The sequence below is a fragment of the Anabas testudineus genome, chromosome 4 (assembly GCF_900324465.2).
Source record: "Anabas testudineus chromosome 4, fAnaTes1.2, whole genome shotgun sequence".
In the NCBI taxonomy this organism is placed as follows: domain Eukaryota; kingdom Metazoa; phylum Chordata; class Actinopteri; order Anabantiformes; family Anabantidae; genus Anabas; species Anabas testudineus.
This window is the reverse complement of record NC_046613.1, coordinates 331,638-358,685: the sequence shown is the minus strand read 5'-3', so window position 1 is coordinate 358,685 and position 27,048 is coordinate 331,638. Positions and strand designations below refer to the sequence as shown.

At 39.4% G+C, this 27,048-nt stretch overlaps 2 protein-coding genes across 6 annotated transcripts; one reads left to right on the top strand and one right to left on the bottom strand.

Moving 5' to 3' along the window:
• Positions 1–612: 612 nt before the first annotated feature.
• On the top strand, positions 613–19,439 carry lrrc40 (leucine rich repeat containing 40). Of its 5 annotated transcripts, none has more exons than XM_026345028.1 (15): positions 613–842; positions 3,382–3,563; positions 4,413–4,486; positions 7,168–7,297; positions 7,392–7,515; positions 7,773–7,912; positions 8,712–8,884; positions 9,065–9,155; positions 12,023–12,068; positions 12,657–12,759; positions 14,192–14,299; positions 15,370–15,423; positions 15,684–15,761; positions 16,374–16,559; positions 16,837–19,439. In XM_026345028.1, the coding sequence occupies exons 1-15, from the start codon at positions 692–694 to the stop codon at positions 16,940–16,942; spliced, it is 1,746 nt and encodes a 581-aa protein (XP_026200813.1). In that variant the 5' UTR covers positions 613–691; the 3' UTR covers positions 16,943–19,439. The 5 variants fall into 5 exon arrangements, 4 of the variants coding, with proteins under 4 accessions (XP_026200813.1, XP_026200812.1, XP_026200816.1 ...); XM_026345027.1 differs by lacking the exon at positions 15,370–15,423 and adding an exon at positions 15,210–15,320; XR_003297882.1 differs by lacking the exons at positions 16,374–16,559; positions 16,837–19,439 and having other exon boundaries at positions 15,210–15,547; positions 15,684–15,759.
• LOC113152071 (prohibitin-2-like) lies at positions 19,132–25,684 on the bottom strand. The gene is made up of 10 exons (XM_026345032.1): positions 25,546–25,684; positions 24,063–24,195; positions 23,595–23,679; positions 22,633–22,712; positions 22,044–22,228; positions 21,582–21,711; positions 20,321–20,424; positions 20,082–20,159; positions 19,818–19,897; positions 19,132–19,436 (listed from the first exon to the last, which is right to left on the bottom strand). Exons 1-10 carry the CDS (start codon positions 25,630–25,632, stop codon positions 19,412–19,414), a joined length of 987 nt encoding a protein of 328 aa, XP_026200817.1. The 5' UTR covers positions 25,633–25,684; the 3' UTR covers positions 19,132–19,411.
• Between the last annotated feature and the right edge of the window lie 1,364 nt (positions 25,685–27,048).

Below are 27,048 nucleotides of genomic sequence, written 5' to 3'. Positions count from 1 at the left end.
ACAGGATGCAGGATCTGTCTTTAAGGCTGCAGTTGGCTAAATGCTGGCTAGAATTTCTGTTGCTGTGGCGACTGTAGTTGGTGGTTTGAATGCTCCTGTAAAGGTTGATATTCTTGTAAAATCCCTCCCAGGCTAGCTGTGTCAGCTAACATCAGAGAGTGGGAGAGATGCTGTAAGTGTAGGAGCCCCAAACGAATGACCAGTTATGCACAGCACCTAGCCTCACGTTAGTATATACAGTATGTAACATCAAACCACAAAATGCGTTATATAAGCCCTTTAGGGGAATAATTCAACATTTGTAGTAGTTCAACAACTCCTCTAGAGAGATGAAGAATTTCAAATTCTTAGATGATTTGATTATATTTTTTTTTCCTGTTTCAGACTTGGAAATGGGTATGCAAGGCTAAGCTTTGTTGGGTACTTAGGACTGGCTAGTTTTTTCTGTAAAATCTTTTTTCGGTCAAAATGAGAACGACCTGCACCTCACAGGGCTGCACGCCAAAATATGAATTACTCTTGCTGTTAGTAATATCCTGTGGAGGGCGGTAATACGCCTAGCTGCGTGTACACTGCCTCACATCACCAGAAGAAGAAGAAGAAGAAGAAGAAGAAGAAGAAGAAGATCATCGTTCTTTGGATGTGGAGATAAACACCCACAGCTGTCTGTTTCACTAAACATATAGAAAATATGTCTCGATTTGGTAAAGCTAAAGCGAATAATGTGGACTCTCTGGCGGGCTTCAGGGCGCAGAAGAAAGACACAGTCATTTCTCACGGTGTGCTGAACGCTGCGAGGAAAAGCGGCCAGCTAAATCTGAGTAGCCGAGGGCTGTCAGAAGGTAAAACTGTTAGCTACCTTCTCATTCCTACAGTAACACTAACCGATCGAAGTAACTTATAGTTCTGTGAAAAAAATTGTGTTGAAACATAGCACCTACTTGGATGAGTAGTGAAACGTTTTGACCTAACAAAAAGCGAGTCCAGTTGCCATGAGTCAACTTCCAGATAACTTCACCTGGATGAGTGAGAATCTTCACCGACAACATAGCATAACAACATAAGGCCTAATTAATGTTAAATATAATAGACGTGTTTAAGTGTATTTATTTATTAGTGGGAGAGCTGACAGCTTTCATACTATTGTTATCTTCGCTCTTTATTATGTTTATTATTATTATCATGTGTGTTATTTCACCGTTTCTTCGCTTTGTCGTAGAAACGTCATTCAACTGAACGTGTGTCTTTTTTGGCGACTATTACGCTTCACTTTTTCAATTCTTCAACTTTTTATTTTATTCAACGTTTTATCTCTTTTTTTATAATTGTCGTCTATGAGTCTTCGTTCAACTTCATATACTTTCCTCTTTTCCTGTATCGTCATACTTTGTCGGAGAAACGTCATTTAAACTTGTAGACACTAAACTTTTTCCTTTGAGGCAGCTTCTTTGTATCTTTTATACTTTTTGAGTTTTAAAAGGTTTGAATGACGGAATGTTGGCGCAGCTAGAGAGGTTCATGTCACAGGTGTGGAGAGTGGAGAGGCTGAGTTTTGTAAAACCAAAATGTTTCCCAAACTCCCAACTAGGAATTTTATGTTCATTTTAATGTTCAATTTTAATATTTCACGTTTCTGTTCGGTTAACAGAACATTAAAAAGTTACTAAAACATTTCAAATATTGAAAGAATGTTACCATAACGTTTTAAGCTGAAAGTTTTTAAAAAACTCCTACAATATTCTTTTGGTGGGTTTATGAACATTATATTTTAAAATAATGGTCAACAAATGTTAAAACATTTTACATATTTTTGTTCCTATAGTGTTTTAGTGGGAGGTTTTTTTTCTAACGTTGGTAAAGAACTAAATAAATATGCATACATTGTTCATTACAATAACGTTTCCAAAGTCCTTTTTAAATGAGTATTGAGAATATTTATTATGCAGCTTCAGAACAATTATTTTCAACCTCATAACATTTGAAAAAGCCCATTGCTTACATAATGTACTTAAATTCACACACATACACAAACAACTATTAAAGCAATTAGTAACACTGACCACTGAACATATCTTCATAAAGGATGGACGATCTAAATCTAAAATCTGTAACACTAACCTGCAGCCCTCTGTGGGGAGCATACTTTAAAGTGTCTGCAATATAGTGCACAAAGACCTGCTAGGCCATAGCTGGATGTGTTTTGTAGCATCCATCGCTAAAGAACAGACAAAAAGAAAATTGAAATAGTAGTTATTAAACAAAAATCCATTGTTTGTTATGCTTTTATAGGAATTAATATTTGAAACAAATGCATCAGTCCCTTTGAATACAACACAATAAGACTAAGAGTAGTAAATAGTCTGCACTTATATAGCGTTTTTCTACCTAGCTGGTACTCAAAGCGCACACTGCATCTCATTTACCCATTCGCACATACTCACACACAGATGGCAGAGCTGCTATGCAGCTGACTACACTACAAACAACTGCAAAACATGCTTTACAAATAGACTTATCTTCCTCGTACCATTTTATTTTTGTAGGCCTGGTCCCTCAGCTTTTCTGAAGCACCGTCAAGTTGTAGTGGATCTCTCAGGGGTGTGCCAAACTCCTCCAATATCTCAGGGTCCTGAGATGTAATGCCATGGCTAATTGTAGCACTAATAAGATCAAGGCGCTGCCTAATTATGTCCAGTTTCATTAGAATTGTCCTGTATCTTGGCAGGCATGTCCTCTGTAACAGGCAATAAAAAGTAACATTGTAATAGCCAAGTGTTAGGGGGGTTTAAATGAGACTAAACAGGTTTTCAAAAATTCTAAATTTTGAAATGTAAATGGTCTGCACTTACATAGCGCTTTTCTACCTAGTTGGTACTCAAAGCGCTTTACACTGCTTCTCATTCACGCATTCACACACACCGATGGCTGACCTGACTCACCGGGGGCAACGAGGGGTTCAGTATCTTGCCCAAGGACACTTTGGCATGTGACATGGCAGCCAGGAATCGAACCACCAATCCTGTAATTGGCAGTCAACTGCTCTACCTATTGAGCCACAGCCACCCCCTGCCAAAATGCCTTTGTGTGGAACTTTAAGGCTACGGCATGGATTTAGAGAAATAAAAGATGCGTTTAAGTGTACCAGCTGTAAGGTTATGCATCTTCATAAGAAAATCAGCTGACATGGTCTGAGTTTGTACAATGGCACTGCTATTTCTTTGAACACACCACTTTCAACTAATTGCCCAATTGCACAGCCTTAAGAGCATGCATATCATGACTGCTGGGTCTTGTTTGTTTTCTGAGAATCTACTGCACCTACAACTATAGACAGATGTATAATTGTGTGTAACAGCTGTACTGTATAAAGACATTTCTCAGTCCCCCAGAACGTGTATCGTCTAAACATTGACCCTCCAGAGGATGCCCACCAGAATGTGTCCTTTGATGCATCAGATCGCTGGTGGGAACAGACTGACCTTACCAAACTGCTGCTCTCATCCAATCAACTCACACATTTGTCTGATGACATCAGACTACTGGCTGGACTCAACATACTAGATGTAAGTATCACCAGCGCTTTTATACAATGATTCTATGAAACCTAAAGCATTAAAACAACTAAAGCCGGCAGAACGCTGTCTAAATGTTTTTTTTTTTTTTTGTATGGCAGTTAGAATCAGGCAGTAAGTATTTTCTTCTTCATCTCTTTTTTTTTATTTTGTCACACTCAGTTATTCGGATCATCAAACTAATTTTACACAAAGATAAACACAGTAAATACAAAATGCAGTTTATAAATCCTGATTTCATTTGTTAAGGGAGAAAAGACTCCCTTAACAAAGCATTGCCAGTTATCGCAAAGGCTTGATTACCACAGCCGGTTATTAGGTTAGTAAAGATTCATCATCCAGTTGAAGTTATCTGGAAGTTGAGTAATGACAACTGGACTTCCTTACTGTTAGGATGAAACGTTTCACTACTCATTCTTGCCATTTTATTGTTATTCCAGTTATTAGGTTTAGACAGCACTTGTTCACATAGGGCATGCGTGTTTCTACAGCTTTTTTCCCTTTCCTTTAATAAATTAACTCATCAATTCACATTTGTTTGAATCATCTAAGTTTAACAAAATTAACAAATACATTTGGAAGGGGGGAAATACTTTTTCACAGTACTATATCTAAATGCAACTAAAAGTTCCCAAAGTAACTGATGCATCCAAAATTATATTTATCCGCTAAAAATTAAGCTCCTGTGTAAAATTTAAAATTACCTGTAAAATCTGCTGAGTAGTAAGTCACTAAGTAGCATGCATTTTAGTTATGGTGTATAACTGTTTCTAATAGGTTACACAAAATATTTATCATAGTTCTAAAAACATTTCATCTAAAATCATTTTGCTCTCACAGCTCCATGACAACCAGTTGAGCAGTTTACCTAGTGCTTTGGGAGAACTGCAGGAGCTTCACCAACTTAGACTCAGGTACAGACACACACTGTAGACCTAATACACTTGCAAGAAAAAAAAGTGGCTGTTTGCAGTGTCTTGGTTTTCTGCATAAATTGGTGCCGTGTTATCTGATCTTATAAACTGATCTGATAAAGTAACGAAAACATACATACCATACCATACATAATGGCAAGAGCAATTTATTAATTCATCCAATCGCTCTGAGTGATTTCTATAGATGTGGATTAGACCAGGAGGAGTTTTGGGCCTTTCTTCCTCACAGAACTGCTTCAGGTCAGACATACTCTTAAGAAGTGTAGTGTGAACGGTTCTTGTCATTCCACAGCATCTCCATTGGGTTGCTTTATGCTTTTCCTTTTTGACCTCTCCAAAAGGCAGATATTGTCTTAAAATCATTCTGTAGTAAATTTACTCTCATTTTCCTGCTGCATCACTCAGTTTCTACTGAGCTTTATGTTACAGACAGGCATCCTCACATTATATTGTAGGATGCCTTGAAGAACTTGGGAATACATTTTCACCTTTATGGACCTGGCCAGATTGTCGAGGTCATGAGACAGCAAAGCAGCCACCAAATCATGATGCTCCTTTAACCCTATTTCACTGTTGGGGTAATGTTTTCATGTTGGTACACGGTTCTCTTTTTATGCCATACGTAGTGTTGTATGTTCTTTCTAGAAATGACATTGCAGCAACTTCACACTTCACAATGCTACTGGGGAAGTGTTTTTGGAATAATGAAACAAAGGTTGAATAATTCACTGCAAGAAATACATATTCATACTCAGTGTTACGACTAGATAAAACAATCTCAAATTACCTTAATTGATCTGAGGTGGATATCTTTAGCTGAGTGTGGAGGGACGTTGTGGGCTTCACTGGGGTCTTTAGGTGGGTAACCTCCTTCAACTGTGTTTCGATGACAAGCCCACAACACCTCCATAGGGCTTGTTGACAACACCTGGCATCACAGGACTCCCTCTTCTTACTCTACTGCTACTGCTGCTTTGGGGACAAGTTGACAGAGTATAATGTGAGGTCTGAGATTTGTTGCTGTAATCTCAACAGGGAAACATTGTCTCTGGTTCGTCCATCGACAGCTTTAGCCATTCTTGTACTCCACCAAGCTGACCAAGATGTGGCTTGGGTGTGTGGGTTCATTTTAGTGTTGCACCTGTTCTGATGAATGTTATTGCAGGTGTGGGAAATGTTGAGGGAGGATGCAAGACATTGATGGCTGTCAGTCTGGCCCCTAGATTGGCAACAAGACATCTTAACACTTGGTTGTGCTGCCAAGTGTAACAGCCTTGCGAGAGGCTAGTCTTGCACCATCCCACCAGGATGTGTTTTAGCCTGGCTGGTGATGGACAAAGTGGGCATGTACAGTACATGTGTGACCGGCCGGAGCAGCCCCTTTAAGAAGGTAGCGGGTGTAGGTAATGTGACCGAGGCAAGCATCTTGACATGCATCAAGAGGGAGTCATAGACAGATGTAGAGGAGATAATCTGGTAATTTTCCAAAATAAAACATGGTTCAGCTTAGATAATAAATAAAACGGCAATAATGTAATTATGTAGTTATGTATTCTTTCTTCGCGGCCCAGGGGTTGGGGACCACTGATGTAGATTATAGTTAGGGGACAATTTGAAAACATTTGCAGACAGTTGTTCTCACTAATCGCTGGTTTTGAGGAGTCAGATAAGCATGTTACTATTTACATAAAATAGTTTTAAAGGTTTCACATGATGTCTGTAGGACATCCTGACTGTCCCGTGTAAGTAACCTGGAAATTTGTCCTCTTCCAGAGTCTGAGAGAAGCTATTGTTAGCCACATGAGCTGTGCCCATCATGAGCCTGGTTCTACTGGAGGTTTCTTCCTCTAAAGCAGGGGTCTCAAACTCGCGTCCCGCGATCATTTGTGGCCCCCTGCCTTAATATGAAAGTTTAATGTTAGTTCTTGTGGAAAACCTGATACGGCCCAGACTCACCCAGACTCTGCTTCCCGCTGCCCCCAGGCAAATTGAGTTTGAGACCCCTGCTCTAAAGGAAGTTTTTCCTCGGGACCCTGCATGGACGTCCACGGTAAAACTGTGTGCAAAGAACAGCACAAGAAGATATTATACAACACCTATGATTATATATTATCCTGAGGATCAGTGGAATATAACAGCCTGCTTGAAAATTGTCAATAAGCATTTAAAGGACTCTCAAAGTGATACACAAATGATGAAATGAACTAGAACTTCAAACGCAGTGTCAGTCAAACACCAGGAAGTGCCTTTCCCCTGCTAATACCATCCTTACGGTAAAGCGTTAATGTGGCAGCATCAAGCTGTGGGAGGCTTTTCAGAATCAGGAATTGGTAGAGTGGGCACGGTTGAAGGATGGATGATTACAGTCAAACAGAGAAGTCCCTGAAGACAACCTGCTCCAGAGCCTGGAGTAAAAACCTAAAGCCAGGAAAACACTGGAATTACTTCAAGACAAGTCGCTTTAGTGTTCTTGAGTGGTCCAGTCAAAACCCTATTAAACATCTGTGGATAAATCTCAAGAAGACAGTTCACAGATATTTCACATCCAGTCTAATGGAGCTTGAGAGGATCTGTTTTAACAGTATTGTAAATTGAAATAAGAAATGGGTCATACTTTTGATTCAAACTAAAATCCTGTGTTTATTCTGTTGTGTGACCAGTCACAACCAGTTGACATCTTTGCCAGAGGAGTTGTGTACCCTGAAGAACCTCCGTAGTCTCACAATCCAGCAGAACCTGTTGGAGAGCCTGCCAGAGCAAGTGGGGCACCTGGAAAATCTCAGTGAGCTGGTAACTTAAATTTGTATGTAGAGTATTTTAGTCTAAACTTGACTCCTCTACTATGGCATTTACTGACAGAGTTGTCTTTTGTGTTTGGTTGAAGGACTTATCCAGAAACCATCTAAAGGGGTTGCCATCTAGCCTGGGCTGTCTCATAGGCCTCCAGAAACTAAACCTGTGTCACAACAAGCTCACCTGTCTGCCTGACAGCCTGAGACAGCTCAAAAGTAAGATCCGGCTGTGGGTCAGCTTTTCTACTCATTTACATGGACCTGCTTCACATTTCATTGTCCATAAATTATGAAACATTCAACTTTTTACGTCAGCTATAGGAAGAAAAAAAAATTTTTTTTTCATGACTTGCTCATCCTTTCTCTTTACAATACAGTCTTTCCCTGAAACACTCAAACATTTGTGTTATGCGTGTACTACTAAAAAAAAAAAAAGCAACTGGTTTGACTTTGGTTCTGATTTGACCTGACAGATGTTAAGATGCTGGATTGCAGCAATAACCAACTGACTCACATTCCTGCCAGTCTATCAGAGATGGTTGCTCTGGAGCAGCTCTACCTTAGACACAACAAGCTCTGCCTCCTCCCCCGGCTCTCTGCACCCACACTCAAGGTGACCATAGCCACGTGTTTACCCAGGTGTAAAGCTGTGAATGAATGAATGCTCATGGCGTGACTAGATTGTGCCCAAAGTCATAAGCATTTTTTATATATGAACTCCAGACAATGACGAAGTTGAAGTTGCTCATACAGCACACAACAGGAGATAAAGGACTACCAGATGTGTTCTCGCATTATCTGCTGTGGACATTGGCTTACATTGTCTGACATTACCCAAACTTAGTATTTGGGAGCTGGTAGGATAATGTGTGTTTAATGTCTGGGCTGACTGACTTGGACTTTTGCATTCTCTCATTCAGTTCACCTGGGTAATGTCTAGAGAAGTTGTATGTCTGAAAACAATTTATGTACCAATCAGACACATAAAAGCACAGGCACAGTCTGCATCTGCATAGCACCATACACAGCAAGCTGTTTGATCCTTTCCTATGCTGATCCCCTCTACCACAACATTAAACCCAACAGGTTAATAGCTGATCAGTATATATTTAATTAAATAGTTTGAGAGTGCTGCCATCTGAGGTATACTGTCACAGTCGGCAGCAAACTGAAAATGGATTGCTACAGTTTCCGATGTAGAGTTTAGTTTGGCAGATCAGGAGCAGAAATTTCCCTAAAAAATATGATTTGGATTATTTTCTTGTAATTATATGCTTTGCTGGATCAAATAACCAATGTGCTTAAAGTATGTATGCATTCTGTCTGCTAATGTAACAACAGATTGATTATTAACATGACCTTATTTTATGTTGTGTTGCTGTATCATGTTTTCAATGTGTGTGGGTGTGTAGGAGTTGTATGTTGGGAACAACCAGATTGAGCAGTTGGAGACAGAACAGCTGGAATGCCTGACAGCCATCTCTATTTTAGAACTCCGAGACAACAAGCTAAAGACCATCCCTGAACAGATCACCTCACTGAGCACGCTCACACGCCTTGACCTCACCAACAATGACATTACCACGTAGGTCACCGGCATCATGAATCATGACCAAGTTTTCTTAGCAGAAAAATTCAAATTATGACTTTATAATACTGACTATGATTAAGCAGCCAGGAACAAGTATAACAGGTAGACTTTGGGAAAATTAGCAGCTTCATAAGTTTGCATGACATTATGGATCTCTTCTTCGCTTCTCTTCAGTCTTCTAGCATCTCTCAGCCTCCTGCCTAACCTGAAGGTGTTACTGTTGGAGGGAAACCCTCTTCGAGGAATCAGGAGAGACCTGCTCACTGTAGGTGACACAAACACAGAGCACACACAGCAAACATATTGAAGAAGCAAGGAAGATAATGCAGCGATAATCCAATCACTGTCATCACAGGATTGGAACACTACATTGTTTAACACAATTGTGCTTTATTGTACTATATAAATCAAACATTCTTAAACTAAAATCATGATCTGGATCCACATTATGCATAATTTAAATATGATTTTCAGTATAACAATAGCTGGGAAACTATCTTCTTGTGCCAACTTTGAACATAACCTCCTTATAAAGACTGTTTAGACTGAGGTCAACAACCTTCAGCACATTTGCTAATAAACACTGTGGTCTATTCAAGATTCAAGATTCAAAAAACTTTATTAATCCCAGAGAAAAAATATTTTGCCTCAATACAGTTGTTCTCAACACAAACAGAAAGAAAGGGAACCACAACCAGAAAAGATCCACACCAACACAAATACACAATAACATCAATACAGAGAACTCAATATACTGTATATACAGAATATGTGAGATGAATGAAAAATGATATGACAGAAATTGTCAGACATATAGAACATCTGCAGCATGGTGCTGCACACGTTGAAGGACCTGAGAAAGTACATCTGGCTCTGTGTCTTTTTGTACAGTGCGGCTGGGTTCTTAGTTCGGTCCAGTTTGTTGTCCAAGCACACTCCCAGGTATTTGTACTCGGATATGACCTCCACCTCCTCCCCTTGTATACAGAGAGGGATAACAGGACTCCCAGATTTTCTAAAGTCCATCACCAGCTCCTTTGTTTTATTGATGTTGAGTTGAACATGGTTGAGTACACACCAGTCCACAAAACTTTCAACTACTCTCTGGTACTCGGTGACATCTCCACCCTGAATACATCCTACAACTGCAAAGTCATCAGAGAACTTCTGAAGATGGCAGGACACTGAGTTGTACCTGAAGTCTGAGGTGTACAGGGTGAAGAGGAATGGAGACAGAACTGTCCCCTGTGGAGCACCTCTGTTACAGACCACAGTGTCAGACACACAGTTCTGCAGGCGGACATACCATCAACAAAATAAGCCTGGATTCAGCCTGGAATCGATTGGGAGAAAAAAAAAATTGAATTCATTGCCCTTGTCCACAGTCCCCTCAGTCGCCTGGCTGCTGGACTTGTAGCCAGTGATGGTCCTCGTGCCCCTCCACACCTCCCTGTTGTTATTATGTTAAAGGCTTTGTTCCAGTTTCCTTCTGTAAGCCTCTTTCCCTTCCCTGATCCTGGCAGACAGCAGTCTCTGGACCCTCCTAGCTGCCTCCACGTCTTCTGACCTGAATGCCTTCTTTTTTCATTCAGGATGACTATGATGTCTTGTGTGACACTTGGGCTTGTTGTTTGAAAAGCAGCAAATAGTTTTTGTGGGTATGTGGGTGGCCACGCAGAAATTGATGTAATCAGTGATGCAGTTTGTCCATCAATGTCCTCACCATGGAGGTTCACAGAGAGTCTTTCAATCTGTATCTTCAAAGCAACCCTGCAGGGCAAAATGTGCACTTTGTTCACTTCTTTACGGTTTTAATGGTGGCAGGCTGCCTCTGAATCAATGGTGTTTATTGTAAATGTTCTTAACTTATATAGCGCTTTTCTACCTAGCTGGTACTCAAAGCGCTTTACACTGCATCTCATTCACCCATTCACACACACACACACTCACACACCAATGGCAGAGCTGCTATGCAGCTGACCTGACTCACTGGGGGCAACTTGAGGTTCAGTTGCTTGCCCAAGGACACTTTGGCATGTGACATGGCAGCCGGGAATCAAACCACCAATCCTGTGATTGGCAGTCAACTGCTCTACCTATTGAGCCACAGCCACCCCATATTGTGGGAGGAGATGTATCAGGTTGTGACCCAACTTTCCCAGAGAGGGGAAGGCCTTTTCACCAGAATTGTGAGTTTGTCCATCTTATTGTCCAGTAGTCATTACCCATAATCAATGAGGGGAGATTTGGCTTAAATCTTCTCACCTTCTCTTTGCGCATCGCTCTTCTCTGCTTTTTATTTCCTCTTTGGTGTTTTCTGCCTCTCCTGCCTCCTTCCGATCTCTTCATGGATGTTTAAAGTCCCCGAGAAAGTTTGATCTTTTACGCCGGCCATCCTCAGTAAGATCAGCTGATCCCAGGTGTAAACAAAGGAGCTGGCTCCATGGTGATGGAGCAGCTATTGCGCTCTGGTCTTTCGGATAAGGGAAAGTATAAAACCAAAGGTAAAAATGGAGATAAAAACTCTCTCAGACAACATAATCTGAGAAGGTATAATTCAACTTCTAAATCTTGTTACTTGTCTACATAAAAGTAACACAATTCCTCCCCCCTCTGTAAGGGGTGGGGGAAGTGAAACTGTCATATACTTGCTGTGAATATATTGACCCAATTTCATTTATCTATTTACGTATTCTGTATATACATATATTGAGTTTTTCGTTATTGATGTTATTGTGTATTTATGTTTGTGTATTTATGTTGGTGTATTTTTTTTTTCCTTGGATCTTTCCTGGTTGTGGTTCCTTTTCTTTCTGTCTGTTTTGAGAACAATGGTAATGAGGCAAACAATTTCCCTCTGGGATCAATAAAGTTTTTTGAATCTTGAATGAATTGAATCTTGAAAATATTAAAATACAGAAAAGATGTCACAAGAAAGAGAACAACTGTAATCGGCTGCAGCATGGCTCGCACCTTCGCACAGCTACTAGGAAAGCTTTGTTTCTTCTTCATAAGATAAGCTAGTTTTGCTACGCTTCCATGAAAAACATCAACACTATCCTACATTGTACTCTGCAACATATTCCTATTAATTTTTCTAACTCCTCTTTTATTTTGTTATCTTCTTAACAGAAAGGAACCAATGAGCTTCTGAAATATTTAAGAGGAAGAATCCAAGGTATAGTTCACTTTTTGTTTTTAATGGGTTTTTTTAAATACAAAAGTGTTTCATGTAACTGAAGTTATACAATGTGAGTTGTTAAACTGTGAAAGCTAGTAAATAGACTGCATTTAGGACCCTGGTAGAGAGAGAGAGAGAGAGAGTATAGTTATTACTATGAGGATCACCATGCTTGGAGTGAGGACATTTTTACAAAGTGAGTAATTTTAGCCAATCGTCACAATGTGAAGGAGCAATTTTAGGGTTAAGACTAGGTTTTTGGCCTTAAAACAACCTAACCAAGACCTAATTTAGGTCTACAATTAGGTCTTGGTTAGGTTGAGTGTAAGGCAGTAAATATGATAAATTAGAAATTGATACAGAGTAGATTAACATTGCCTAAACAAAAGTAGGGGGCTAGGGAATGCATTATGTCAATGAGTGTCCTCATAATTGCAATAGAAAAGTGTGTGTGTGTGTGTGTGTGTTTGTGTGTGTGTTTGTGTGTGTGTGTGTGTGTGTGTGTGTGTGTGTGTGTGTGTGTGTGTGTGTGTGTGTGTGTGTGTGTGTGTGTGTGTGTGTGTGTGTGTGTGTGTGTGTTTGCAGAGAAGCCCCAGAGAGCGGATGAAGGACATACAGCTTTGACTTTACCCAGCCAGGCCAGGTTCAATGAACAGAAAATTAGAACCCTAAAGTTATTGGAATTCAGGTTAGTGATACACATTTGTGTCACACAAACTTACGCATGCACACTCTTTCAAACATCATTCCAGAGGTGAAAATTGGCAAAAGAATAATGTCTTATTAATGTTGTGATTGTTGACCCATCCTACATTCTAGGACCTGATTTACTAAGATACCGAATAGCTTAAATATTATATACATGCATATTACATAATATCTTAAAAGGTGAGCATTTCATTTGTGGATGTTTTGCTGGTTCAATTGTATAATTGACAAAAGGTACAAAAATAGTGGAGGCGGCCGTATTTATTAAGCCCTTGTGAGGCTTGAAAACCAGGTCGTCATGGTTAGTGTTTGGACAGAGCCTGAGCAGGTATTGGATCCCTAGACTTGACAATACATGATTTTGAGTGCAAACTTCAGTATTTTAGGAAGAAAAAATCGCTGCAATAACTAAGAGAAATAAGTAATTGCATTAGTAGTCATAGTTGTTGCGTTCAGGAACAGAAATTTTATTTAAGTTCTAGACCAGACTGGATATGGCTGCTTAGCATCTGATTTTCCTCCATCTTTCTTTTTCCATGCCTTTCAACAAACTCAAGTAACCTGGATAAACTCACACTGATCTGCTTAATTTCTCAGTTTAAAGGCACCTGTCAATTCCGTGCAATTGTTGCTTCCTACAAACTTTGTAGGAAGCAAGAGTCTCACCTCTCTAATTGTATATGTTATTATTACGCTACTAATGTACTCTACTATGTTTGTATTTTTTTCCAACTGTATTAACATGAGGGGTAAATATTTTGGACATATTATTTAATTTCTCTTTTGCATGCTACTTCCCCATAATAATGCAGATTGTACCTGCCTTTCAAAGGTATTAAATTAAGACACAATCTGACCCACTGCAAATGACATTGACGCTTAATAATATTGCACTTGTATTTGCATTTTTTCCTGTAGTTTGTGCACTTGGTCAACAATGCCTCACTTGGCATATTTCTGAAGCCAAAGGTGTAAAACCCAAAGCTTGCGCCATTTTTCCTCATTTCAAAGACGCAATCCTTAATGCACACTCTTAATAGATCAGGGGTGCCTGTGGCTGAATCAGTAGAGCAGTTGTCTGCTAAACATAGGATTGGTGGTTCGATTCCTGGCTGCCATGTAAATGGTCTGCATTTATATAGCGCTTTTCTACCTAACCATTTACCATTTGTGCTGTTTTTCATGGGTGTTATGAAGTGATTTAGTACATGCAAACCTTAAATAAGTCAGGCTCCTAGTGTTTTGTGCAGTATCCTCATGATTGATTTAAAAGTAAGGCAGCAACCTTTAAAACACAGAAATGATCCTTTAAAACTGCATAGTTTGATACTACTATTCACCGATATAATGATTAAAGCCTGTTCTACAAGCATGACTAATTCTAGTGTTACTTGATGTGTGTTTATGTTCAGTGAGAAGCAGGCTGATCAAATTCCAAATGAGCTGTTTGATGCTGCAGCAGGTGAAGATGTTACCACTGCTAACTTTAGCAAGAACCAGATGACATCCATACCTTCCAGGTATGCACACAAAACACACAACCATAGACACAGTTACACACATACCCTCAAGCTCGTGGTGCTGGCATCATCTTGGTGAATAAACCAGGCCTGGAGAGATCATGATGTATTTGTGAAGGTTCATTCTGTCAATAAAATAAAAGTAGTTTTAATTATTGGTGACTTTTACTAGATTAGATTAGATTTAACTTTATTGTCATTACACATGTACAAGTACCATGCCACGAAATGCAGCTTAGCATCAACCAGAAGTGCTATAAGCAGTAAAGTGCAAAATATATGTGTTTACAGTCTCTACAATAAATGGACATAATATTCAGATGTACTTGTGTTATTAGATGTAAAGTAAATTCTTACTTTAGGGTTAGGGAGAGAGAGTTGTGTAGTTGAGTCGGGTCAGCGGGGACCAGAGTTCAGTAATACAGTTGTGGCAAACAAGCTGTTCCTGTGGTCTAAGTCCGAAGGCTCCTGAAGCACCTCCTTGAGGGCTGGAGGTTACACAGTGTATAGAAAAGGATGAGAGGAGTCCTTTAGAATGCTTTAAGTTCAGCTCAGGCAGCATTTCCACTGGACATCTTCAATAGCTAGAAGTGGAGTTCTTTTATTGCATTGGGCAGTTTTCACCACCTGCTGCAGTGCCTTGCTCTCAGCGATAGTGCAGTTCTGATACCAGACTGTGATACTGCTGGTGAGGATGCTCTCTATTACACACTGCGCGGTAGAAGTTCAGGATAGATGGTTCTCCTTCAGTGTCCTCAGGAAGAAGAAGCCCTGGTAAGCATTCCTGATCCTGCTGGAGGTTTTGGTGACACTGGAATCCAGCTTATATTTATCTGTAGGTCAGATGATGCCTGTCATGCATTGCACAAATATTCTAACCCATCGCAACGTTCATGTGCTGTGTATGTAGACTGGTGGAGTTCCACGCCTCACTATCAGATATCAATCTGGGATTCAACCGACTGACCTGCTGTTCTCCTGATATCTGCAAGCTCTTGAATCTGAAACATATTGACCTCAGGTACAAACGCGGGCACACAAACACATTTATATTTTACTCTTCTCCACAGAACTGCAACATGGTGGTGGTTTTCAAGTACTGCTGGACAGGGGCAACATGGCTCGTATGTGCACTGCTCAATCATGACCACCATTACAGTTTCTCATAGAGAAGTCAGTCCCCCACAGGCCAGGACTATGGAGTATGTCCATGATCAGCAATCATTAGTCTTGTGTTCCAATGCCATGGTGTGTTTGCTAATTTGATCAATTAGAGATTAGATTTTTTTTTAGCGCAGCTGTAAATATGTAATTTCTAAGTGACCTCAGACAAAAGCAAAAGGGTTTTCTAATGATGTTCTACTGGTATTTATTTTTCTTTTAGAAATAACCAGCTGGATGAATTGCCACCTGAAATGAAGAACCTAACCAAATTATGTTCCATCATCCTCAATTATAACAGGTAACACAGTTTAAGGACCAGTTAGCAGACCTATATTAAATAATTGTCATTTGATGGAATCTGTTGTAGTAAAACTGAAGTTCATATAAACACCAAACACACTACTTGACAAGGAGCTGATGTCACATGTAAATCATGTGATGTCAGGGATGAAAGAGTAATACTACAAATTATTGCAGTTTTCAATTTTCCTGAATGAGCACATGCTGTATGTATAAACTTTAAATTATAAATAACACTTTAGTTTTAGGGAAATGTTAGAGAACTATAGAGCTGTAGATAGCTGTAGCAACAGATACCATTGTTCCTCTTTCTTTTTACGTTCCTTTTAGCTAACTAGTCAGTAAAATGTTGGGGCAGAAATTTGTACTAAAGACCCACCTGGAGTTCTATTCTCATTGGGGATTTTCCTATATCCTTGCTCCTCTGAGACACAGTTAAGGGATTGGAACATTTTCAGGGATGCGGGTTCGATTTGTGTTATAGACTTTAGGAGCAAGATTGGGAGGCAGCAGAATTAGCTGAATGGAAAGTATATATTGTGAATCAGTTATGTTAGGTGTACAGATGGTCTGCTGCAGTTTGTCCACTCAGTCTTTTCACTGAACACAGGTTCAGGTTCTTCCCTGAAGTCCTCTATCACATTGTTACCTTGGAGACTGTGTTGCTTGGTAACAATCAGGTGAGTGCAGTGGATCCTAATCGTTTGATGAAGTTGGATCATCTGTCAACACTGGATCTGTCAAACAATGACCTCCTTAACATCCCCCCTGAACTGGGCCTTTGTACCAACCTCAGGTAGGACACACCTGCACACTTCCCTGTGCCTACTAATGTGTTTGTGTGTGAACTCTTTCACTGCATTACTTGCTGCTGTCCCTGGTGTTTTTGTGATGGAGGAAAACTCTATTTAGTATTGTCCCTGTGTGGTGTGATAATGAAATATTTGCTGGTAATACGTTAACAGCATTTATGTCTTGTGGCTATTTGTTTATTTTTACTGAAGAAAATTTGATTTTCTCTTTATTTTATAAAATGTGGATGAAAATGACACTTTCCCTGCATTGTCCATTAGGTGTCTCATTCTAGATGGAAACCCTTTCCGCACACCCAGAGCAGCCATCCTGGCTAAAGGGACAGATGCAGTGTTGGAGTACCTTCGCAGCCGCATAACTACATGATCTGTGCTCTCAGCTGAGACTACTCCTCCATCATCAACTGTCAAATTAAAATCTGACATTTTTTCAACCCTTATGTTCCTTTTTTCAATTTCAATAAAATAGGGAAGACATCACATTCAAGATAGAATTAGACTAAAGAACCGTTACTGTTCCACACACAATTCATGTTCCAACAGCTACTCTTTTATGTTTATATACTGAATATGTGTATAATATTTAAACAGTGTCTATGCTACTGTTTAGTTTCAACAAAATGTATTCTGTTGAAAAAGTGCTAGATAAATTTAGACTTTGATGGTAAAATTAGGTTAATTGTATCCTTCAGTAGTGCTTTGCACCCTGCCTATTGTTCACTTCACTCATTGCTTCATGCTTTGGGCAGTATTCTGTGCCAAGATCCAGAGATGGTGTGAAATAAATAGTTTGTAGATGTCAAAAAGCAGTTATTGTATTGTTTTTTTTTTTTACGTAATTAATGATCCATAATCTGCATGTCTTGATATATTAAGATGATGTATATTTCTATAGTTGTGCTGAAAGTTTTCTAGTTTGGGTTTATCTTTCTGTGTGTTGTGTATAATGCATGTATTAGGTGCTAGTGGATCATTATGGAGTATACCTATACTTAATTGACTCCTTCCTAACTATTCCACATTGGGGAAGTAGAAATTACAATCCCTTATAAGCAATTTGACACAGGGAGGAAAAAGGAACAGAAAGGCACGGGACAATCTCCCTGAAAGAAACATGCACAAACAGAGGAACATACCTGAAACCTGCACGTGTGTGGGCTGGATCTAGATTGAACAGGTGTGTTCTGTGTCCCCCCAGCTCAGTTTAGCGAGGGACGGAGCTTGCAGCTCTCGAAAGAAGGCACAGGCGACTGACTGAACTGGCCTGGAACGCAGTCATCACCAGACTTACAGATTCGTCCCCAACAGTTTGTGGACTTCGATGGACAGTTGTTGTAGTTTCAATTCAGTTTAATTCAGTTTTATTTGTATAGCGCTATTCACAACAGAAGTCATCTCAAGGCCCTTTACAGTCAAAGGTTTAAGACCTTACAGAGTATAATTATACAAAAAATTTGAGCAAGATTTAGGCAAGAGGAAATACTCCCTTTAGAGCAAGAAACCTCCAGCAGAACCAGGCTCAAGGCGGATGGCCATCTGCCTCGAAAGGTGGGGTGAGTGGAAAGAGGAGAGAGAATCATTTAGATGTTCTTTGGCGAACAGACAGTCCTTTTCGACATAGTGTGTTACCAATTGTTTTCTTGGTGACTGTGGTCCCAGTTGCCTTGAGATCATTGACAAGATCCTTCCGTGTAGTTCTGGGCTTATTTCTCACTGTTCTCATAACCTTTGAAACTCTGAGAGGTAAAATATAGCCCCAGACAGAGGGACACTGACATTTTATTATTATTATTTTGTTTCTTCCATTTGCAAATAATTGCACCAACTGTTGTTACCTTCTAACTAAACTGCTTGGCAATGGTCTTGTAGTCCATTCCAGCCTTGTGCAGGAATGGACAATCTTGTCCCCGACATCCTTGGCCATGGTGGAAAGTTCATCATTCATCATTCATCATTCATTCATCAAGTATGTTAGAAGTGCTAGGACATTAGGCTTTGGTTCATTTTTCACAGCCAGGTTACACCTCAGATGGTCCGAAAGCTCAGTGATGCCTTGCTTCAGGTCAGGTCTTAAGCTAGGACATCACCTGTTGTCTCATGAGGAACATGCCCTTATGTTATCCTGCATGTATACAAGCATGTGGGGACATACAAACTATTGAATACCATTTTAAATTGCTGCCATTTCAGTAAAATAGACCAACCCTGCTACATAATTTTTTCACCTTGATTTTTGGGTTGTTGACAGGCCTCTATAGGTATATTTTTCTTTGGCATCCCTTCATTCCTAACAACCTACCCAGCCCATATCAGTATTGATATCTCTTTTACCTATTCAGATCTGATGTGTTTATAAAGGGTTCCTTTAATTTTTTTTTTCAGTGTATATTTTTCATACAGCATTCGACTTTCATATAGTAGCCTTATCTTGGTCTAAAAAGGTGTTACAACTTGAGCAGCGGATCAACCTTCTTAATGTGATGCACAGTTACATTAATTCTTCTGCATGAAAAGGTCTTTATGGATTACATTCCAATGAAAGTCACTCAATATATGTTCATCTTTACAGTTAATTTTGTGTTTATTTGACAAATAAATCTCAGTGATTTCACCATGAATTTGAAATAAGGACACTGTTTTGTTCCACCACCATAAAATTCAATGATAAAACCTCAAGGGTAACAGAGGTCACTCCCATAAGTCAGAGAGCTGAAGATCACAATTACATTGCTTTTTTTCTTCATGTCCACATTCACACCTGCCCAGAGTCCTTTATGTTGTTTCACTATATCACAAGCAAAGTGATGAAGTCCTGCCCCTCTTCATGTCTTCTTCGTCACTTCTTTTGGCCCACTGATAAGCTGAGAAACAAGAGTTTACAGAATAAATCTAGATTAGTAGGATTTGATTTATCTGCTTTGTTGATGATGCTTCTTAGGTCATAAACTACCACCTACCCAGACGTTAAGTGAAGTAAATGAAATTATACTGTATAATATATACAATGGCTTCATAAAGTAATTCACTTTTTAAATTTATAAAATTGCCCACATTTGCCCATTGAGCTGTACATGGTTTTAGTGATCATTCAATCATTCAATGTGAATTACAATTCTGTGAGAACCTGTTGGTTACAGTGCTCTATGTAGGCAGATAAAGACAGTTTTGGAGTTTATTAAAGATTGCCCTGACATCTCATGTAACACAATGATTTGAGAAGAAGACAATATGTGCAAACTTACTTGTTAAAAAAACTCTGCTCTTGTAAGTTTAGAACCAAACTGTCAGCACTAAGATACACTTTGTTCTGAGATGAAGCCACCTGGAAACAGACACACAAAATACCGTCATCATACTTAATAAATACTAACACCGGAACAAGCACTTTTTAGCTGCTTATTTTGCGATCCTGCAATGCTTTTACAGAATTTACCTTCTGTTAGTTTTAATCTCAATCAGTTCAAATCAAAGTGGAAGTGTTGAATGAGAAAAATGATAGCACCAACCGTCTTAGCAATGTTTTGTGCTGCTCTAATTCTCCTCAGCTTCAGGTAACCTGGGTTTTTAGTCACTGCTTGGCCCAACTGATAACACACAGAGACACACACTTTGGTAAACATATAATAAACAAGCAGAAATGTTTTATGTCCTTGCTAAAATGTTTCTCATGATAACAGAAACTGAAGGAGCTGCAGGATACAATGTCTGGGGAAACACTGAACAATCTGTCCAGACAGACAGTTACCATTTTGGCAGCTTCAGCCTCTCCCTCAGCCTGGATGATCTTCTGTCTCTGATCCTGTTTGGCTTTCTCCACATAGAACTGGGCTCTCTGAGCCTCTTGCTGGGCTAAACACACACAGACAGACCATTACTGATGAAGTTCTTCTTAGATCAAACTTTTTCTAATTCCTACAAAGTACAGTGCTCAAAACATTATATGGGATATCAACCTGTCCAAGAAGCAACACTGATTGTGAATCAATTTTCACCTGCTGTTGTGCAAATGGAACAGACAACGGGTGGAAATTAGAGGCAATTAGCAAGACAACCGCTATAAAAGAATAGCTCTGCAGGTGGTTTCCCTGTCCTTATCCTTTCTGTCTGATTTTTGGTCACTTCTGCCCTCACGCACATGAGGCAGTGCCTGCAACCCACAGAAGTTGCTCGGTTAGAGCAGCTCATCCATTATGGCACACTAATGCGCACTGTGCTGTGTCTCTCAGCACAGTGTGAAGAGCATGAAGGAGATACCAGGAGACGTGGAGGACCACAACAACCCAGGCTGCTATCTACTCCTTTGTGCAAGGAGGAACAGAAGAAACACTGCCGGAGCCCTACAAAATGACCTTCAGCAGGTCAGTAATGTGCATGTTTCTGCTCAGACTGTCAGAAACAGACTCCATATGAATGCTATGAGGGCCAGAGCCCTTCACATGTGGGGCCTGTGCTCACAGGCTGGTTATTTGCCAGAGTTGCCATTGCACCTTGTGCTCTTTATGATTAAGAGCTTTAAAAAAAAAAAAAAAAAAAAAACAGTCGCCACCTGGATTTAACTAAGTATTTAGGCAAGAGCCTCCCATTGGATAATTATTGCATGAATGATTATGTTTCAGCCGGCAACAGGTTATTTAACCCTAACTGATGCAGTGAGTAGCTTCTAGTGGTGGGCAAATGAAGCCTTATGAAGCACTGAGGCTTTCATAACACTTGTGTCGAAAAAGTTTCAAAGCTTCAAGACTTCAGTGACGGTGACATCTGATGGACAACCGAAGCCATAGCAACCCTGTAAAGGGCACGACTGAAGCACATTCAAGTGTTTTGTTCATTCATAAATGAGAGTCTCCTGTAATATCAACAGCATACCTTATATGTTTTTAAATATTCAGTAGTACATATAAGCTCATTAAGATGTTATCCAAGATTAATGGGGCTACTAAACATACTAAACATAATGACAAAAACTGACTGACAAAGTGAGTGTGGCACAGTACACTGAGTCTTACCAACTTGCTTAGCCTCCACAGCAGCAGTGTACTGGCTACTGAAGCTCAGCTCAGTTATGGCTACATCGTCAAGAATGATGTTGAAGTCTTTGGCTCTTTCAAACAGCTCCCTGCGTACCAGCAGGGACACCTAGATAACAAGACAGACCAACAACATTTAACAAACACAAGGTGTACACAAAGTATAGGTGAACCTGAATTGTGGCACAATTTGTAGTTCTATTATGCTTCTGCTACAGGTTCTAGTTACGCACAAGGGAGAAACAAGCTTAGTACAGTATTTAAAGAAATGGCAAAAGGGGAAAAAAGTGCATTAAGGTGAGAAAGTTATTCTTTCTATTATTCTACCAGCTGGTTAAGATTACCGATTACAATAATTAATAAAGTAAAAATGTTACTATAAATGGGTAAGACAAATATCATTAGCATCATTAACATGACAGAGTGTGGTGAAAACAGTACCTGTGCTCTTTGTGTTATGAGCTGTGAGGCATTAAACTTTGCCACCACAGACTTGAGAACCTCGTTGACAATGGAGGGAAGGACTCTCTCATCATAATCTTTGCCCAGGTGTTTGTACATGACCGGGAGTTTTGACGCCATGGGCCTGGATAACACCCGCACTGCTATGTTCACCATCTGCAGATCTACGCACACACGCATGCACACACGCACACACACACAAGACACCAGTAGACACCAAAGATAACCATCTGGCCTTCCTGAACTGTGCGGTCATTATTGGAACAGGCAGCACACTGGAAATAGAGGTTTACAGAAATCCCACCCATGCTGACAGGTTGTGTCTAAGACACAATCCCCAGAAGGACCAAGAGTAGTTCACACTTGCACTAGGTTGGACACACTTAACGACCCATTTTAGGTGTTAAGAGAGGTTGGGCAGAAGTGTGAATATTACATCCTTTACATCTTAAGTGTGGTAGAGCTAAGATTGCGGTTAAAAATTTAGATGATGTTTGAGGTTGAGATGTATGAGATGTTCTCATAACTACTAAAAAAAATTAATAAGTTTGTGTACAGTGTTTGTTACCTTTGCTGCCTGTCAAAGACGAGATCTTCCTGGGTTTGGCTCTGATGTCATAGATGATAGGGTACTGGAACCAAGGGATCCTAAAACATTGATACTAATGTCATGGCGCAAGTAGTTTGGTAATATGAGGTGGCGTAAGTGAATTCATAAATATATATACTATATAACTATCTTGCACCCAGCTAGTTATTACTACTTATAATTTTATTATTCATTCTTCATTACTGAGCCTTATATTCTATACTTTAGTTAAAAGATTTTCACCTATTGAGTATATGCCTACGATTGCTATGGATATGAATGCATCTATTTGTTTAGGGTTTTAAGTAGATGCAATCTTCAACTTCCAGTGAGCACTAGTTTAATAAATTGCTTATGTGCACTAAATGTTACCTGACACACTGTTGCATCGCTGCAGGTTCTTACTCTACAGTGTTGGACATTAGAGAAATTATTATTTGATTAAGGGACTTGTTGTTACTCCATCATCACATATTATTGTTTTTCAGTTGTTTCATTAAGTTTGTATGTGTGTGTCTACTGGATCTATAAACCATGTGTGACTGCAAGCCTTTTCTCCACTTCAACAAGCGTCATCGCTACATAAATTATTATTATATTTCAGTAGTCATATTATTTGTTCCTTCTTGATAAAAAAAACTTGCAAAATACATAAATATACTGCTAAACAATTGTCAAACATGCATGATATCAATTCTGAATGAAAAAAATCATGCTTTATATTTCACCCAGAATTGTGAAACCCTAAATGATGATACTGATGAGAGATTATGATTCATTATGAATTACTGAGGGTGCTGCACCTTTTATTCTCCTTCTCCTTGCATACTTATTCAGAGTGATAATAATGTTAAAAGGAATGAGAGACAAGAGACTCTTTAGCACAGACATTGGTTCAAGAACTGAACAATAGTTCAACTGAGTTCATCAGCTCATCCTACCTGAAATGCAAGCCCTCAGACAGAACAGTATCCATCTGCATTCCTCCAATCCTGTTGAAGATAATAGCTCTCTGACCACCCTCAACTGCTCACAAACACACAAACAATATGAGATCAATATGTAACACGCATAGAAACTATTTAATATTCTATGAATGAAATGGAAAGAAAGTACAAAACACAAAGGCACAGCAATACAAGACACTATTGGCAATCTACAAAGAAAGCAGTTATTGAGGCATTTTTAACATCCATCAAGAATGACATCTTGGTGTGATCTAGCCTAACCCCGAGTCACAGAATATAGATGAATATACATACACTTTCTATAAAACATTTACAGAGCCACCAGTGGTCAGTGGCATTTTATAGTTATCCTAATATCCTTGTAGTTTGTATAGATTGTCAGGGCTATTTGTCCCACATATTGAGAGTTTGGTGCAAACAACGAAACAGAAGTAGGTTTACCTGTGTAGGTTGCTTCTTTAATGCCATACGCCAAAGCACCAGCTCCAAGTAGCAGTTTCAGTCCTAATCCTGCCCCTTTGCCACCAGATGAAGACATCCGAGCTGCCAGATCCCTCAGGTGCTGGACCAAGCGCTACAATCAACGCCATAAAATTAACATCATTGTCACTAACTTGCAATAATGTAAACATTTGGGTATAGGCAAATGCTAGGGGGACCTTCCATCCCTAAGGCTCCCACTGGCGACCAAATGAGGAATGAGTTGGTTTTTACTAAAACTATTGTATTTTACTGCTATTATTTCAGAACATACAAAAGACGCCAACATGACTAGATATCCTCCTTAAAATGAAAGGTGGGCTCCATTTTCCTTCTGCTCCTTGTTACCTCTTGATTTTGGGGGCCAAATGAGCCGTCGAAGACAGTGACACTGACTGTGGTTATTGGTATTGGTCACAGAAGTAAAAAAATGTTAAGCTATTACATGAAAAAGAGAGAAGGAAGAGGAGGGACCCAGCTAAAATCTTGTATAGGGCACTAACTTGGTCAGGGCCATGTCTACATTGGAGTTAACTGGATCCAATTAATCAATTGGCCAGAAATTTAACAGTCAGCTATCTATTTCATATCAATGTATATTATACACAAACAAAACTGCATCACTTTATTACTTGACAGAGATTATTTCAGAGCTGCCAAGACATGCATCCTCTGTTACTCTACCAATTGTACAGCCTTTATTTTACTACTAATAGAAAGCAAACAAGAAATACTCAATTACAAACAGTCTGGCGTCTCATGGATCAGTATTATGGCATAAATAATATCTGTCCAGGTATAACATTAATGTGATTTGTTGATCTGTTGTAGGAAGTGTTTTTCTATTCGCCACACTGCTCACACATGATCCTACACAACAACAATGAAGTCACAAGAAAACTCGATTCAAACGTCTAGTGCACAGAAACAGTTTGGGACGTTTTCCTCACTGCGTAATGTAAAGTAGCACGTTTCTGTAATAAGCTACACCGTATAAAGTACTCAGCTTCCTCCATTCGTCCCATGCTCGCATAGGATGAATGAAACACAAATGAGAAACGTGTGAATTAGTTAACGCTCTACACCCACCTTTCAACTCGTGCTTAGCTAAACGATTAAGCCAAGGCCTTCCGGCCAGATCCCCTCAGTCTCTGTTCATAGCATGACAGACTAAATTACTAACAGCTAGTGTAGCGTTAATAATAGTACAAATACGAATTTGCAAATAACGACACTGCTTGTAAAGTGGAGCATCGCATGGGCTAACAGTGCAAATATTGCCACATGTTGGTTGACCTAACGTCACCCTAGTTAACGTTACGGTTACCGACGTCTTCTTGACTAAGACGTATCTGGTCTACATGGTTACCACAAACATATCGTGGAGCACTCACACTCCATGAAAAACTCACTAAATTAATCAATTAACGTATAAAGCACTTACGTTAGGCTCCTTGTTCGCCATGCTTTTGGACGTCAAACTCCTAGCCAAGGTCGACCAGAGACAATCCACGCCCCCCACTTCCCTCATGGACCGCAAAGTCTACTGGGAGATGTAGTGCGAAAGCAAAGGCCCTTCTGTTTTAGCAATTTCGTTGCTGTGTATTCTTCCAATTAGCCTTATTTGGTTAATGGGTCCAAGTATAATATTTATATTATATATTATACATAATATAATCTAAATATAGTATATAAAATAATTCCAAAAAACAAAACATTGTCAAATACATCCAAAACGACACGTTTGTAAAAACCTTCTAAGGTGAAAAATATGGTAAATCAAAAAATTAGTTTGACAATCCTTGTTGGTTGGCACCTATCCATGAACTATCTAAAAACCCCTTCACAACATCAACAGAAATCAAGAATACTCATGATAATAAGTATATGTATCATTTTTCAAATACTTACAGGCCAGCAACAAGTGTTTTCACAATCTACCCCAGTATGCAGAAGATGTTTGGGTTGGTCATTGCTGAACGACAGCGCTGTTCTACATGGGTATAGCTTGGCCGACAGAAAGACAAACTAGCCAAAAGCTGGCCAAGAAGGGTGCCTAAAGATACAGGAGCTCAAAAGAACCTTTAAGATTGAAGGCCAGAAGAGCTGTTGCAAAATGAGACATTAAAACATGTATTTGCTGTTTATTGTTTACTTGAAAAGTAAATGATCTTGCTAATATAAACCATAAATTAACATCAATATGGTAGCTCTAACGATTCTTTGTTTAAGAATGGCCCTAAACACATTTTCCCCTATTTAACTACCCAAATCAAGACCACTATGTTTCACAGAAGTGAAAAGCTTTCTCCTCATTTAAGCCACAAAAAACTAACAAAAAAAAAAAAAAACACATTAAATGTTTCATTTTTCACTTTTACCCAGTAGTTTTTTGGATTATCTACATGAACCCTGAACCAACTGCAGCAATTATGTTTTTCTGGAGTAGTGGCTTCCTCTTCACATCCACACACCCTGTACTTAGAACTATTGCTAATGCATGAGATGCTTTTATTGTCCTAGACATTACCCTGAGGTTCCTTATGACACTTTGACGGTTGACCACTCCTCAGGAGAGTAACAATGGCATTGAGTCTACACAATCTGACAGTCAACTAGTGGAGTCAGAAGTTTTTTTGGGACCATGTCCAGCCTGATGAGCATCAGCAACTCTTCTAAGATCTTGTCATGGCACAGTTACTGCAAACCTGTAGAGTTAGGATTAGTGAAAACCCAGATTTCTCTTCTCAGATCGGACCTCCCAGACTCACAACTGACTCTAATTTCCTTTTCAGATTAAGTCAGTAAAGTATGTGAACTTTATGGCTTCCCATACCAAATGGTTAAGTTTGGATAACTTTTCACAATAGACAAATCAAAAGTAGGCTGCAAAAGTAGGCTGCTATTTAATATCTCCAGAGGAGATATTAAATAAAGACAGAGTTAA